This window comes from Aedes aegypti, chromosome 1, assembly GCF_002204515.2.
Source record: "Aedes aegypti strain LVP_AGWG chromosome 1, AaegL5.0 Primary Assembly, whole genome shotgun sequence".
In the NCBI taxonomy this organism is placed as follows: domain Eukaryota; kingdom Metazoa; phylum Arthropoda; class Insecta; order Diptera; family Culicidae; genus Aedes; species Aedes aegypti.
The window spans coordinates 208,457,752-208,473,924 of NC_035107.1; the positions used below are offsets into that span (position 1 = coordinate 208,457,752).

At 42.6% G+C, this 16,173-nt stretch overlaps 1 protein-coding gene across 2 annotated transcripts in view; it reads right to left on the bottom strand.

Annotated features, from left to right (window-relative positions):
• Positions 1-114: 114 nt before the first annotated feature.
• Positions 115-16,173, bottom strand: part of LOC5580293 (kinesin-like protein Klp98A) — a 114,686-nt gene continuing 98,627 nt past the window's right edge. Inside the window, exons 3-9 of one of the 2 annotated variants that reach the window (XM_021857385.1) lie at positions 10,952-12,747; positions 8,384-8,506; positions 8,119-8,241; positions 7,880-8,058; positions 6,706-7,805; positions 6,464-6,636; positions 115-1,575 (exon numbers count right to left, since the gene is read on the bottom strand). In XM_021857385.1, coding sequence (XP_021713077.1) covers positions 1,330-1,575; positions 6,464-6,636; positions 6,706-7,805; positions 7,880-8,058; positions 8,119-8,241; positions 8,384-8,506; positions 10,952-12,747 — 3,740 coding nt within the window. In that variant the 3' untranslated portion in view covers positions 115-1,329. The remainder of the gene's footprint in view (positions 1,576-6,463; positions 6,637-6,705; positions 7,806-7,879; positions 8,059-8,118; positions 8,242-8,383; positions 8,507-10,951; positions 12,748-16,173) is intronic. The other variant, XM_021857387.1, reaches the window with a different exon arrangement.

Consider the following 16,173-nt stretch of genomic DNA (forward strand, 5'->3'; position numbering starts at 1 on the left):
CAGATGCGCCGACATTTACTGTTGTTTTGTAGAATTCCTAACAGAATTTGATTTCAACATCAAATTTTCTATATTGCCACATATTCCTTGTAGGTTTGTTTCCTTAGTGTATTCTAGCTAATTTCTTAAGGGTTGCATTGTTAGACGACCATTTCTATTCGATCTAATTTAGTTGAATACCTGTCTGATTTCGATTTTGTATTTCTGTCACTACTTTCAAAGAACAAGGGTTGTTAACACTTACATGATATCCAAAAGTTTACACTGTTATAAGTCCGAAGAAGCTCTGTTTGACATTTTCGTTCTACATTTTAACTATTGTGTGTATCGTCGTGGGAATCTTCCTAACAGTTTGGTAGCTAATTGCAACTCTACTCGATATTCATTTAGAAACACATTTCGTACCTATAAATTACCCTATCATAATCAATATGTTTGTGTATCAGGTCTTTGTATGCGCTAAATCATGATCGATCCACTCTCGGGCAGTCCATCGCGGGTGTCACTCGTTCCAATTAAAATTATCAAGATAACAGGACCATCGCGAGAGACGGGAGTCAAATGGAAAATCACAGCTAGTTACTAAATATGTGTACGTGTGTGAGTCAGGCAAAATCATCCAGAATATGTCTGTGTGGGTTAACGCGTAAAGGCAAATGTGATTACAGGGGGATCATGTCAATGATGACTAACAACTACTCAGTACTCAAACGAATATGGAAGGTATATGAAAAAATTGACTCGTGGGTCATAAATATAATTTGTTTTTTTTTTCTTCTAATTCATCGTCAAGGTCTTGGTTTCGCGGTTTTGAATTACGAACAAAACTGGATCAAGCCCTTTCTTTTCTTTTCCGCTACAAAAACTTCCTAAATCTTCTTGCGTTCAACGAAGCAGGGAACGGCAATCTCTGTCAACACAAACTGAAATTTAAAGTTGAACAAGAGATTGTGTCTTAGCCATTTATGTTGTAGTAGTATTCAAGGATCCTGTCCTTTTACCATATCATGGGGTTATTGTCGTCGATATTCCTGCTGTTGCGTCTGATTTTGGTGTCTTTCTATTCTTATCATAATCAATCTCACTATATTTCTAACGTCTAACAAAACTGTTTTGTCATTTACAATAAATAAAATCTGTTCTAATAGGAAACTAACTTAGCGGACGTCCTTCAGCTAAGAATCATTCTAAACCTCCGACAGCTCGCTCATTTATCTACAAAAATCAGCCTTACAATTCACTGTTTGCTTCCCCCAGTTCAACACACAAAACGAAATCCGATGAACTCAACAGGAAGCAAAACACATACCTCAACCGCCCTGACCAGTCTTAACCGGTTCCGTGCTTGCCCGTTTCGAATAGACCCTTCTTGAAGAATCCCGCATGCAGTTCGATAAGGGTGGCCTTGGTAAGGCCCGGCCTTCCCTCGCCTTCGTAGATGGGGCTGTGTGGTATCTTCGAGCACACGACCAGCAGACGCCGCAGGTAGGTTTCCAGCTGACGACGGCGCGTTTTCGCCACCGATTCCGTGTTCGAGGCGAACAGCTCTCGCCGTGGGAATGGGATGTTGGTTACCTAGGAATTTGGAATATAATATTGAAAAAGACTTGATTTTGCAGTATTTGTACTGGGAATTTCTCTGGATGTCTTGTCGCAGAGGCTATTAAGGCCTTCTCCCAGGAAACTCTGGAAGGATTTTCCGAAGAACTTCTAAAAGACTTTTCCTATGAGCCTTGGAAAGCTCTGGAAAGCTTCTCCGAAGAAGCTCTGGAAAGCTCTAGAAAACTTCTCCCAAGGAGCTCTGGAAGACTTTTTTCAAGAAGATCTGGAAGGCTTCTCCCATGAAGATCTGAAAAGCTTCTCCCAAAAAGCTATAGAATACTTCTCCCAAGAAGCTCTGGAAAACTTCTCCCAAGAAGCACTGAAAGGCTTATTCCGAAAAGGTCTGGAAGGCTTTTCCCAGAAGTTCTGTAAAGCTTCTGCCAAGAAGCTCTGGAAGGCTTCTCCCAAGAAGCTCTAGAAGGCGTCTACCAAGAAACTCTAGAAGGCTTCTACCAAGAAGCTCTGAAAAGCTTCTTCCCAGAAACTTTGAAAGGCTTTTCCCAAAAAGCCTTAGTAGGCTTATAGGAAGAAGCTCTGGGAAGGCTTCTCTAACCAATTCTGCAAGGTTTCTCCCAAGCTCTGGAAGGCTTCTCCCATGAAGCTCTGGAAGGTTTCGTCTAAGAAGCTCTGCCCAAGTAAAGTCCAACATCTAAAAGAAAGCAAATCGAAAACATATTTTGTTTTCAGCATCAAGTTGATATAATAATTTGATACCAATTTGCCATTGAAATATTCGATATCATATTTTGTTTTCGTTCTGCTATCATTTTAAATTTTTGGTAATGTTTTCATTTTATATAATTATACATTTATTCGTACCACATGTATTAACACTATGAAAATATAAAATTGAAGCACTTATTTTGTCGCAGACTCGTTTCAATATCAATCGAAAATATGTACATCTCAAAGAGTTTTGAATTAGCCCTCCAGGGTACCAGAAACAGTTTTTTATTTGCTTTAACCGATAGCAAAAATAGTTTTTAATTTGATATCATAGGAACATTTTTATGCTCTTAGTTATGATATTTAAACCGTTAAAACAACCGAAATGACAACAAACTGAGTTCTCGACATCACAACATCAAAATTAGTTTCCAATATGATCTCAAGCTTTGCTCGGGTGGAAGGCTTCTCCCAAGAAGCGCCTAAAGGCCAAGAAGCTTAGGAAGGCTTCTCCCAAAAAATCTGGATGGTTTCTCCAAAAAAGCTCTGGAAGGCTTCTCACAAAAAGCTCTGGAAGGCTTTTCACAAAAAGCTCTGGAAGGCTTCTCACAAAAAGCTTTGGAAGGCTTCTCCCAAGAAGCTCTGAATGGCTTCTCCCAAGAAGATCTGGAAGGCTTCTCCCTAGAAGCTCTGGAAGGCTTCTCCCTAGAAGCTCTGGAAGGCTTCTCCCAAGAAGCTCTGGAAGGCTTCTCCCTAGAAGCTCTGGAAGGCTTCTCCCTAGAAGCTCTGGAAGGTTTCTCCCAAGAAGCTCTGAAAGGCTTCTCCCAAGAAGCTCTGGAAGGCTTCTCCCAAGAAGCTCTGGAAGGCTTCTCCCAAGAAGCTCTGGAAGGCTTCTCCCAAGAAGCTCTGGAAGGCTTCTCCCAAGAAGCTCTGGAAGGCTTCTCCCAAGAAGCTCTGGAAGGTTTATCCCAAGAAGCTCTGGAAGGCTTCTCTAAAAAAGTTCGGAAAAGCTTCTCCCAGGAGATCAGAAAGTTTTCTCTCATAAACACTGAATACCTTCTCCCAGAAGCTCTGATAGACTATACCCATCAGCCCTGAAAGGCTTCTCCCAGAAGCTCTGAAAGACTTCTCCCAAAAGCTCTGAAAGTCTTCTCCCAGAAAAGCTGCTCCCAGAAGCTCTGAAAGGCTTTTCTCAGAAGCTCTGAAAGGCTTCTACCAGAAGCTATTAATGGCTTCTCTCAGCAGCTTTTAATGGCTTCTCCCAGAAGTTCTGAAAGGCTTCTCCCAGAAACTCTGAAAGGCTTCTCTTAGAAGCTCTGAAAGGCATCTCCCAGAAGCTCTGAAAGGTTTTTCCCAGAAACTCTGAAAGGCTTCTCCAAGAAGCTCTGAAATGCTTCTCTCAGATGCTCTGAATGGCTTCTCCCAGATACTATGAAAGAAGTTCTGAAAGGTTTCTCCCAGGAGCTCTGAAGGGCTGCTCCCAGAAGCTCTGAAAGGCTTCTACCAGAAGCTCTGAAAGGCTGCTCCCAAACAATCTGAATGTCTTCTACCCGAAGCTCTGAAGGGCTTCTCTTAGAAGCTCTGGAAGGCTTCTCCCAAGAAGCTCTGGAAGGCTTCTCCCTAGAAGCTCTGGAAGGCTTCTCCCTAGAAGCTCTGGAAGGTTTCTCCCAAGAAGCTCTGAAAGGCTTCTCCCAAGAAGCTCTGGAAGGCTTCTCCCAAGAAGCTCTGGAAGGCTTCTCCCAAGAAGCTCTGGAAGGCTTCTCCCAAGAAGCTCTGGAAGGCTTCTCCCAAGAAGCTCTGGAAGGCTTCTCCCAAGAAGCTCTGGAAGGTTTATCCCAAGAAGCTCTGGAAGGCTTCTCTAAAAAAGTTCGGAAAAGCTTCTCCCAGGAGATCAGAAAGTTTTCTCTCATAAACACTGAATACCTTCTCCCAGAAGCTCTGATAGACTTTACCCATCAGCCCTGAAAGGCTTCTCCCAGAAGCTCTGAAAGACTTCTCCCAAAAGCTCTGAAAGTCTTCTCCCAGAAAAGCTGCTCCCAGAAGCTCTGAAAGGCTTTTCTCAGAAGCTCTGAAAGGCTTCTACCAGAAGCTATTAATGGCTTCTCTCAGCAGCTTTTAATGGCTTCTCCCAGAAGTTCTGAAAGGCTTCTCCCAGAAACTCTGAAAGGCTTCTCTTAGAAGCTCTGAAAGGCATCTCCCAGAAGCTCTGAAAGGTTTTTCCCAGAAACTCTGAAAGGCTTCTCCAAGAAGCTCTGAAATGCTTCTCTCAGATGCTCTGAATGGCTTCTCCCAGATACTATGAAAGAAGTTCTGAAAGGTTTCTCCCAGGAGCTCTGAAGGGCTGCTCCCAGAAGCTCTGAAAGGCTTCTACCAGAAGCTCTGAAAGGCTGCTCCCAAACAATCTGAATGTCTTCTACCCGAAGCTCTGAAGGGCTGCTCCCAGAAGCTCTGAAAGGCTTCTCTAAGAAGTTCCGAAAGGCTTCTCTAAGAAGCTCCGAAAGGCTTCTCTAAGAAGCTCCGAATGGCTTCTCTAAGAAGCTCCGAAAGGCTTCTCCCAGAAGTTCTGAGAAACTTCTCCCAGAAGCTCTGATATGCCTCTCGCAGAAGCTCTGAAAGGTTTCTCCAAAAAGCTCTGGAAGGCTTCTGCCAGAAGCTCCAAAAAACTTCTCCCAGAAGCTCCAAAGAACTTCTCCCAGAAACTCTAAAAGGGTTTTCTCAGAAGTTCTAAAAGGCTCGCCCCAGAAGTTCCGAAAGGCGTCACCTAGAATTTCTGAAAAGCTTCTCCCAGATGCTCTAAAATGCTTCACCCAAAAGCTTTGAAACGCGACTTCCAGAAACTCTAAAAGTCTTCTCCAAAAAGCTTTGAAAGGCTTCTCTCAGAAGCTCTGAAAGGCTTTCTCAGAAGTTCTGAAAGACTTCTCCCAGAATTTCTGAAAGGCTTCTCCAAGAAGCTCTGAAAGGCTTATCCCAGAAGCTCTGAAAAGCTGCTCTCAGAAGCTCTGAAAGACTTCTCCCAGAAGCTCTGAAAGGCTTCTACCAGAAGCTCTGAAAGGCTTCTTCCAGAAGCTCTGAAAAGTTTCTCCCAGAAGCTCTAAAAAGCTTCTCCCAGAATTTCTGAAAGGCTTCTCCAAGAAGCTCTGAAAGGCTTATCCCAGAAGCTCTGAAAAGCTGCTCTCAGAAGCTCTGAAAGGCTCCTCCCAGAAGCTCTGAAAGTCTTCTCCCAGAAGCTCTGACAGGATTTTCACAGAAGCTCTGAACAACTTCTCCCCAGAAAATCTGGCATCTCTCAGAAGTTCTAAAAGACTTCTCCCAGAAGCTCTGAAAGGCTTCTTCCAGAAGCTCTGAAATGCTTATCCCAGAAGCTCTGGAAGGCTTCTATCAGAAACTCTGAAAGGCATCTCCCAGAAGCTTTGAAATGCTTCTCCAAAAGCGCTGAAAGGCTTCCCTCAAAAGCTCGGAAAGGCTTCTTCGAAATGCTCTGAAAGGCTGCTTCCAGAAGCTCTGAAAGGCTTTTCCCAGAAGCTCTGAAAGGCTTCTCCCAGAAGCTCTGAAAGGCTTTTCACAGAAGCTCTGAACAACTTCTCCTCAGAAGCTCTGGCATCTCTCAGAAGTTCTAAAAGGCTTCTTCCAGAAGCTCTGAAAGGCTTCTTCCAAAAGCTCTGAAAGGCTTATCCCAGAAGCTCTGAAAGGCTTCTCCCAGAAGCTCTGAAAAGCTTCTCCCATAAGCTTTAAAAGGCTTTTCCCAGAAACTCTGAAAAGCTTCTTTCAGAAGCTCTGAAAGGCTTCTCTCAGAAGCTCTGGAAGGCTTCTCCCGGAAGCTCTGGAAGGCTTCTCCAAGAAGCTCTGAAAAGCTTCTACCAGAATCCAGAATGAAAGGCATCTCTCAGATGTTCTTGAAGACTTCTCTCAAAAGGTTTAAATGGCTTCTCCCAGAAGTTCCAAAAAACTTCTCCCAGAAGCTCTGAAAGGCTTCTCCCAGAAGCTCTGAAAGGCTCTCCCAAGAAACTGGAAAGGCTTTCCTGGAAGGCTTTCCGCAGAAGCTCTGGAGGGCTTCCCGCATAAACTCTGAAATGCTGCTTATAGAAGCCCTGGAAACTCTTCCCATACCATTTGAAGACTTCCATTCTATTAGCTTGAGAAGCTTAGAAAGCATCCAACACTAAAGCTTGAGCGCTAACAATGAAGCAAAACTTACCTTTTCGCCGTATTCCTTCTTCATCTTGAGATGCAGTTCTCGAAACCTGCTGTACCGCCTTAGCAACGTCCACCGATCATCCGGCAGGTTCAGTTTCACCTCATACTCGTAGTGAGTTTGCTTGCCAGCTCCACGAATAATGTAGGTAGGTATATTGATCAAATGCTCCGAACCTGTTGCCAAAATATAAAATTTTGTAATCCAAATATCTGTCTCCACAATGAACTGCGCAATTCACTTACGCATCCTCTCGACCGACGCGCTCTCGAAGGACGGCAGCGAGCGAGTCACGCTCGGCGCATAAATACTGGTCTGTGCACGATGCCTGAGATAGTCCGGATATATGCACGAGTTTATCCGGCTGTCGTCGCTGTCGGTGAAACTTCCCGGCATGTCCCGAACCGAATCCAGTCCACCCTCGTCAGACATACAGTTCTTCTCCACGTCCTGTACCTTGATCTCCAGCTGCAGTATCCTCTTTTGCAGATCCTGCAGCTCACTGATCTTCCCATCCAGATTTGTCTTATCCCCGTTCGTCTCCAGGATTTTCATAATCTCCGCCTTTTTGGTTGCTATGTTCTCCCTAAGCAGGTTCATCTCGCACAAGATCAAGTTCGCCGTCGAAGAAGTTATTGAACTGTTGTCCAGCGAGCTGGTGTGCGAATGCCTCTCATCTTCCTCATCATCTCCTTCCTCTTCTTCACCACTTCGGCTGTTGACTCGCAGCGGATGAATCCCGTGTCGAATATCGAAAATTTCCGTACGAACACTATTTCTGTTGCCTCGACTTCGATTGCCGCTTCCACCTCCACCCTTACCATGATCCGAGTTCTCATCCGAGTCGTCGCTCGTTGAAGCTGGCACCACTTCTGCTCCGTTGATCTCAATACTGCCTCCACCATTCACAATCACCGTCTTGTTGATGTATTTCGAGTTGGGCGTTGAAGATGCCAACAGCAAACAGTGGTCATCCGATTGAAACAGGAGTTTCCCACCGTTCGCCAACTTGCCTCCCTCTCCGACCTTGTTCGTTTCGAAGCTGACTCCGCTATCGCTCATACCTTGCACGTGACCCGCTTCCTCGTAGTAGTCCGACTCATGATCCGCTCCGGATTCCGTTCCCTCGGTTGGACTGGGTGTCGGAATCAGCTGGTTGAGCGCTTCCAGAGCGGGAGTGTTCAGAGCCGACACGAATGAACAGTCCGAATTGGCCGTGTGGAAGGTATCGCAGGTTTCCAGAGTACGAGTCGTTGCGGTGCTTGCCATCATTTGGAGCTCATCGCATGCGTTGGGATCCGTTTGAGCGTTGGAGTCTGTGGTTCGCGATAGATTCAGGGTCATGCTGAAAACGATAGAAAATAGCAGGAATGAGTTATAAACGACAAGGATTTCAATTGTCTTGAGAGTTTAACTTACGACTGTTTCTTCTTCTGCATCTCCTCCATCTCCAGCTGAGTACGCTGCTGCAACAACTCCTGATTTTGCCGTTCAAGGTCACCTATCTTCTGGTCCAAGTCGGCGATCTTGCGCGTACTTTCCTCCAGTTGAGATTCCTTTTCGCCCAATTCCCGTTCGTACTTGTCGAGCTCTTCACGCTGAAAAGAAGTTCAAGATGACGAATCAATCACGAAACCCTAAACTTTGAACACACTTACGTTCCTACGGATGTACTCGCGGATGTATTGTGCGGAGTAATTGTCCAACGATTTGGAAATCAACAGAAGAATTTCCGAGTAGTCCTCCGTCTGGGGTGCCTTCTGGATTAGCTCTATACTGGCCTGTTAAAAAATGAAATTATTCAGAATGTGAATGAAGGAACAGAATTTTGCCAAAAATAATCCAGCAAAACTAATTGGAATTCAAATTACTTGAGCAAAATATGAAACTCAAATTAAAACTAAACTAAAAATCAAGCACTACCTCGTCCAGCTTTCCGCAGTCCTGCAGCTCTTGGAGCTCTTTGGCTACGTACTCGTAGAAATCGCGCTTCTTGGTGTCTAGCTGCGTTTGCAGGGCCGATAGCTGTCTAACTAATATGTCCACCTACAATGGCGGCGGTGGCGTCAGTGGGAAAATGGCAATAATAACGAAAAAACGATTGAAACGAAAAAAAAGAAGAAATGATGTAATAAACACAATGGTCGTGAACTTATATATAATTAGCAAAGGGGAACACAATGTACTTAATGTAATAAACGATAAGAGAAGGTGCAATGTGTCATGTCAGAACAGGAACATAGGAAAGCTGAGTGTAATCCAATTAGGCACACTGTCAACTGATTTAATAGTTACCGTGGTTTATGTTTCAGAATAGTATTTCGAGCGAGAATAGAAACAAAACATGAACATCAATTTAGATATATTCCTGAATTCAAAACCTTTGAACGCTTTCCCTCAAATAACTCAAACAGGCCCAGTGTTTTATCAATTCATAAGAAATATGAAATTCTGGTGAAATTTCTCGGATTTCCTTCGTATCACTACCTAAAAGCTTCATCAATCAATGCGATTCAACCAAGAAGCTTGCTTCTTCCATAGGCTCTAGAAGGCATTTGCTCAAAGCTTTTCAAGGCTTCTCCCTAGAATAAGCTCTAGAAGGCTTCTCTTAAGAAGCTTTGGCAGGTATCTCCCAAGAAACTCTGGAACACTTCTCCCAAAAAGTTCTGCATGGATTCTTCCAAGAAGGTCTGGAAAACTTCACCAAGAAGCTCTAGAAGGCTTCTCCCAGAAGATATGGAAAGCTTCTCCCAAGAAGCTCTGGAAGGCTTTTCCCAGATGTTGTCGAAGGCTTCTTCCAAATGGTAGTGTAGAACTAGCCCTCGTGTGTTAAAATACACTCTAATAAAGATTTAAAAAAAAAAAAAAAAAAAATTCTTCCAAATGCTATCGAAGGCTTCTACCAAAAGTCTAGAAGGCGTCTACCAGAAGCCCTGGAAGGCTTTCACCAGAAGCTCTAGAAGGCTTCTACAAGAAGCTCTGGAAGGCTTCTATCAGATGCTCTGGAAGGCTTCTATCAGAAGCTCTGGAAGGTTTTGCCAGTTGCTCTAAAAGGCTTCTAGCAGAAGCTCTAAAAGGCTTCTACAAGAAGCTCTATAAAGCCTCTATTAGAAGCCCTATAAAACTTCTACCCTAGGCTTCTACTAAAAGCTCTGGAAGGCTTCTCCCAGAAGCTCTGGAAAGCTTCTACCAGAAGCTCTGGAAGGCTTCTACCAGAAGCTCTGAAAGGCTGCTTCCAGAAGCTCTGGAAAGCTTCTACCAGAAGCTCTGGAAAGCTTCTACCAGAAGCTCTGGAAGGATTCTCCCAAAAAGATCTGGAAGGCTTCTCCTAAGAAACTCTGGAAGGCTTCTACCAAGAAACTCTGGAAGGCTTCTATAAGAAGCTCTGGAATGCTTCTCCCAAGAAGCTCTGGAAGGCTTCTTCCAAGAAACTCTGGAATGCTTCTCTCAAGAAGCTCTGAAAGGCTTCTCCCAAGATACTCTGGAAGGCTTCTACCAAGAAACTCTGGAAGGTTTCTCCCAAGAAGTTCTGGAAAGCTTCTCCCATAAAGCTCTAGAAGGCTATTACCAGGAGCTGTCGAAGGCTTCCACTAGAAGCTCTGGAAGACTTATACCAAAAACTCTGGAAAGCTTCTCTCAAGAAGATCTGCAAGGCTTCTTCCAAGAAGCTCTGGAAGGATTTTCCCAAGAAGCTGTGAAAGGCTTCTACTAGAAGCTTTAGAAAGCTTCCACCAAAAGCATTGGAAGGCTTCCACCAGAAGTTCTGGAAGGCTTCTATCAGGAGCTCTGTAATGCTTCTCCCAAAAGCCCTGTAAGGTTTCACCACAGACATTTCACCCAGAAGCCCTGGAAGGCTTCTCCCAGAATTCCTGGAAGGCTGTAGAAGGTTTCTACCAGAAGCTCTGGAAGGCTTTTCCCGAAAAGCTCTAGAAAGCTTCTACAAGAAGCTCTGAAAGGCTTCAACCAAGAAGTTCTATAAGGCTTCTACCAAGAAGCTCTGGAAGGCCTCTGCCAGAAGCTCTGGAAGGCTTCTACCAGCCCTGGAAGCAAAAATGGTAACTCTGGCAAAAAAAAAGCTCTCAGTTAATAAATGAGGGATTGCTCATTGAACACTAAGTTGAAATCCAATGAAGACGAACTGCATAAAAGACGAATAATAATCATAGTGTTTTAATATGTCACAGACTCAAAATCATTTGGTCTCTAATGGGGTTTACATAGAGATCTTCACAAGGGTAAAGGTCTTCACAAAGTTCTCCATAGGGGATTTCAAAATAATCTCCAGAGTAATCTCCAAAGAGATCTACACAGAAATTATCACAAAGGACTTCACAGAGATCTTTCCTGAGGCCTCTACAGATGTCCATGTGGTTAGCTTCTTTGAATCATCAATGATGATGAACAAAAGTCAAACAAACGGTACATCCTGAACCATCAGCGCGGTAACCATTCAAGCTACGAACAAATCATCAAACTCTGATTCCCACTTACCTGCGTTTTCTCGTTGTTCTTCTCCCACAGTATCATCTCACGGCGGGCCACCAGCTCATCTATCCGGCAATCCAGGATCATCAGCTTGTCCCGCTTGGCACTCTCCAACCGCTCCAGCTCCTCCCGGCAGAGTTTGATTTTGTTCTTGAACTGCTCGTGCATTCGCGACCGCTCCAAATTCAGCTGTTTGAGGGCGTTTTCGATGGTCTGCAGGATTTTCCGGTGTTCGTCCTGCAACTCCGTATCCTCCCGGCTTGGGGTGTACTGTCGGAAACGGAGCGGATTCTGAGGCGATAGGATGGCGGCATTGCTGTCGTCGTCGCTCATAAAACTGCTGCAGAGATTCTCGCGTGATGCGGCTATCAGGGAGAGGCGGGATAGATCCAGGCGGGAAGAACGTTGAACGTGGTTGTTGTCCTGACGCATCTTTGCTGCCTCGGCGGGGTTGTTGTATCGGAACATATTGGTACGGCCGAGCAGGAGAATGTCTCCTTGACTGATGGCTGTGGGGTTTTCGATGATGTTGGCGTTGAGCAAACAGGTGGCGGAAGGGTTTGGACAAATTGTTGCGTTTCCATTGTCGATGACAATTCGGCAGTGCTCCGGGTGGATGCCGATTCCGTTGAGGACGATGTCTTGTGGGTAAGGAGCTTCCGCTGTGCCAATGGTGGTTTCACCTTCCTTCAAGCTGTAGAGGGTGACTCCAGTGCTAATATCGTCGTGAATACCGATCAAGTGAGGCATCTCTGAATCCAGAACAACTCCAACACCGGATTTCCTCAAACCAAGCGACTTTTGCTCTCGAAGGATCGATTGCGCCTCTCGCCATTTCTCGGCCCATTCCTCGGTTAGAACCTTCTCCTGGGCTTCCTTCTTGTGCAGATCTTCCAGTACTTTGAGCGACGGTTCCAGTGCGGATCCATCCGTCGAAAGCATCATCTTCAGCTTGAAGATTTCCTCGCGCAGCTCTCGGATCAGTTTCACATTTGGATCTTCGTTGACCGTTGGCTTGTTGATGATGTTCTTCGCTCGGTTAGCATACCTCAGAGTGCTCAACGTTTCACTATAGTTCACATCCGCAGGTGAAATAGCCGCTATCATGATGGTTTTACTGTTCCCACCGAGACTGTCTTTCAGAAGCCACGTCAAGATCGAATCCCGGTACGGAATGTACAGAATTCGTTTATTATGAGTGGGATTGGTTTGCTCTGCTAGTGCCGAAATAACACTTCCTAACGTGACCAGAGATTTATTGATATGTGCTCCTTCTTTTAGACGCTGTCCAGTAGCACCCGTTGCATTTGCTCGTTCACTTCCAGCCAAATCCACCAGGTGAATCTTCGAAACCGTCTCACTTGGCATGTCGTTCAAATACCGAGCTTGGACAAAGGTGATCGTGAAAATAGCATGACTTCGACTGCTCGTGTCGTTCATATTGGTGCTGGCCGTCGTCCGCTGGATGTTGCCCTGAACCATGCAGTTCTGAATCTCCCCGTAGTCCGACACCGGATGCTGTGACAGATTCTCAACGTACGGTCCCAAAGTCCGATGTTCACGCACTCTCAGTCCATGCCCGGCACTACTTGGCCCCAGCAAATCCTTTACCCTTTCGTTGTAGATTTCCAGATACGAGCATTGGGTCTTGTAGCCGACACCTTCCTCCTGGCCCAGTTTCATCCGACCGAACAGTGACCGGCAGATACGGGGGATGAGACCTTGCGCTTCAGCCGTTCCCATCATGGTGAATGTTTTTCCGCTTCCGGTTTGGCCGTACGCGAACACGCATGCATTGTAACCTGCAAGTAGAACCGAAGGGAAAGAGCTGATGAGAAATTCAATGCGAATAGGTCAAAACGCAAGGTTGCATTGCCGCGGCTCGTGAGCACGTGGGAGCGTTTCGAATTGATGGCTATTTGCGAAACGAAATGATTTTTTTTTTGCATTTTGATGGGAAAACGTACCGAACACAATGCAATCCAGTGGGGCTGGTCGGCACGTTTGAGAAATTTGATAGTCGCACGAAACCCTCTCATCATGTATCGAGGTCGAGTGCGTGGAAAAGGGTTAACCTTGAATTTGGAATAGACACGCACTTGAAATTTTTGTAGATATATTAGATTGAAGGGTTTTAGTGCGATGGAATACAAATCTCTAAACATTTCTACTATACACAGCTAAAAATATGTTGTAAATTTGAGTTTATTTTCATGCATATATTTGGAGCATCAAAATAAACTGAATTGTCAATGACAAATCGCTTATTTTTCAATCGAATGCGCTTTAAGTTTACACGATCATGTAACATTCAAGCATCTTTAGTTGAAAATTAAACGTGATGCTGTAACAATAAATAAATTTGGTTTACATTCACTATACTCGTCTGTTTACACTACATTGAAATTTAAAATTTTTTATCTGTCTAGAAGTGGTCCGAGGACCTCTAGGAAGCCGTGACGACTTCTCAGGTGGTCTATGAAACTCATGGTTAGTTTTATTACACGTTAGAAAAATAACAAATTTTGTTATAAGTCAGTTATGGAAGATAACACAATGAATTATATCTTTGCTTAGTTAATAAAATAATGAGTCATATTTTTGTTAAAATTATATCATACTTTGTTTCAATTTTGTTTAATATACATTCCATTTTGCTTTACTTTTTGTTATTTTAACTACTTACCAGCCAAAATTATAACATATTTTGTTACAAAAACCGTCCTATCTAAGTAACAAATTCTGTAATAATTCAGTTATACTGGTGGGGTATAGTATAGTATAGAAGAGTATACTCTAAGATGCTTTGTAATAAATTTTGTTATATATATGATTACAATTAAAAAAAATTTAAAGCGACTTTGTTATATATTAAGAGGTGAACCAGCGTTCGGCTGAAAGCCTCTTAAATAAAGACAAAAAAAACTTTGTTATAATAACTGATTTTGTTTCAAATGTGTTATAACTTCCTCAACCAACTCAGCGGGCTTCTAGCTAAAATAAAACATACAATTTTGTTGTAATCGACTGGTCGGGTACACTCAAAATTTATTTTACTTGAAAAACTATAATTATTCCTAGCTTTATAACCTTTTTGCATATAAATCAAATTTCAAACTGATAACATGTAGTATTTCGGATTAAAATATATTGAATGAGTTCAGTGAACATGTTTGAGCAGAAATAAAATTTTGAATTACACTAACAATTTCTTTTATTGAAAAACTTACGAGAAACCCTAAATTTGCATCCTTTTTGCTGGTAAAACGATGTCAGAACAATGACATTTAGTTTCTGTAGCATGAATTCTTTCGTAGAATTCTAGTGAATAAGTTTGAACTTATATAGGGAGCCGGATCCTATTCTTGGCACTTTTGATTCACTTCGGCAGTGGGGTTTTTTGTAAGCTACTGTTCTCATATTTGGCCACAATATGCGTCGTATTGAAGTGCTTCTTATTGCAAAGTTTCAGACAATTCGGCCGAGAAAAACCCCCCATGCCAAAGTGAATCATGATAGTGCCCAAGTAGTTCTGCACCCTACCTAGTATTTTTAAAACACTAAAAATTTCTTTTGCTAAAAAAAACACGACAAAAAAAGACAGCCTGCTTGGTAGTGTCATTCTCAAAACATTTTCATCCCGATTTTGGCAACACATTGATAAATATTTTCAATTGATTATTAGGTACTGAAAACGAACATTTTGAGTTGAAATCAAGTGAAAATAAGACAATTTTACAATGGTGGTGAACATTGCAAGCTAAGGTAAAGGTGAAATGGAACGTATTTATGAGTAGAACTCGAATATTTCAAAATTCTTGTTTAACGTATAGGAGAAGTCTTATAAAGCAGGAACGCTGTAAAATTATTGCTACATTGTTCAATAGGTATCATACATTCGTGAAATAGGATAGTTATTCACAGTTAAAGGTTAATGTATTTCTGTAGCCATGTTAGTAACAGTTGTTGAGGAAAACATTGAGAAACTTTGTTCATAACTTCAAATGACAGTTTAAGAAAAAATATGAGAATGGGTTTTGATGTAGACATTGAAAAACGTTTATAGAGGAATTCTAAGACCGAGTATTGTTAAAATGTGTGTGCTTTCCTTCTTCCTGACGCATTTACACAATACAGACACTTAGATATTATCTCTAGCAATCTAGACCCGATTTACGCCTGTTCAGTAGTCACAAGTTTTTCTGACCACATCCTTGCGACAGTTGAAGAGTGTTGAGTGTTATAGGATAATATTTGGATGTCTACTTTAGACATTTGCTACAGGCACCTATACAATTAAAAATTTCACCAAAAATGTTTACTGTAATCAAAAATCTAGAAGTTTAACATTCACACATTTTTTGTTTTCATTTTTTACGGATGTTACAGAAAATCCACCGAAATAAAATTGAAATATCCCTACTTGCATCGATTAAAAATACAATCGATGCCAGAACCAGAAGCATCAATTGGAATCCTTGAGAAAATTCATATGTGCCAATGAGATTTTGCAAGCAATTTCTTCAATAATTTGTAAAAAACAAAATCTAACGGTATTCTCGTGAAAAAGGTAACGCAATGAAATGAATGAAATTAGCAGTTACAGCTGAAAAACTTTCACCAATTTTCAATTCGAATACTACTTCTCACTTTGCTTAAAGAATTCCACCACACATTTCTTCTTTAACATGATTTTTTTTTTTTGCAAGAAATTCATTCCAATCCTCTATATATATTTTTTTTTTGCAGCTCTCAGCAAAATATATACCGAATCTCAGCAAACGAACATAATGCTTGATGAGATCTCGTCATTAACGCTATTTCAGGGAGCATGGCGGTGCCAGTCTCGATAAAAAGCATTTGAAAACTGCCATGAAAAAAAGCTGTATAGGTTTTTAACAGGCCGTACGATAATTGTTTCATGGATATCTTTCACCTTCTCTTTTTCTATTCATTCCTGATATTACATTTGAATTGTGATAACGTCGATTTTAACATAGTAATTTATAAGAACTTCCACTTTTTTCAACTTAGAACCTTGTTTACTATTAACCCGTATAGGCCTGAGTGAAAGAAAATTACTAAAACTCTCGCCGCTCAGCGAGTACTTAACGGATTAAAATTATTTTATGTCGGTATACTGACACACATATCTAGAAGTGGCCAAAGAATTTCGGGAATGTTCATGTATTCGGAGTTATTCAAGTGGGTTGCTGGGTCAGGTCGGC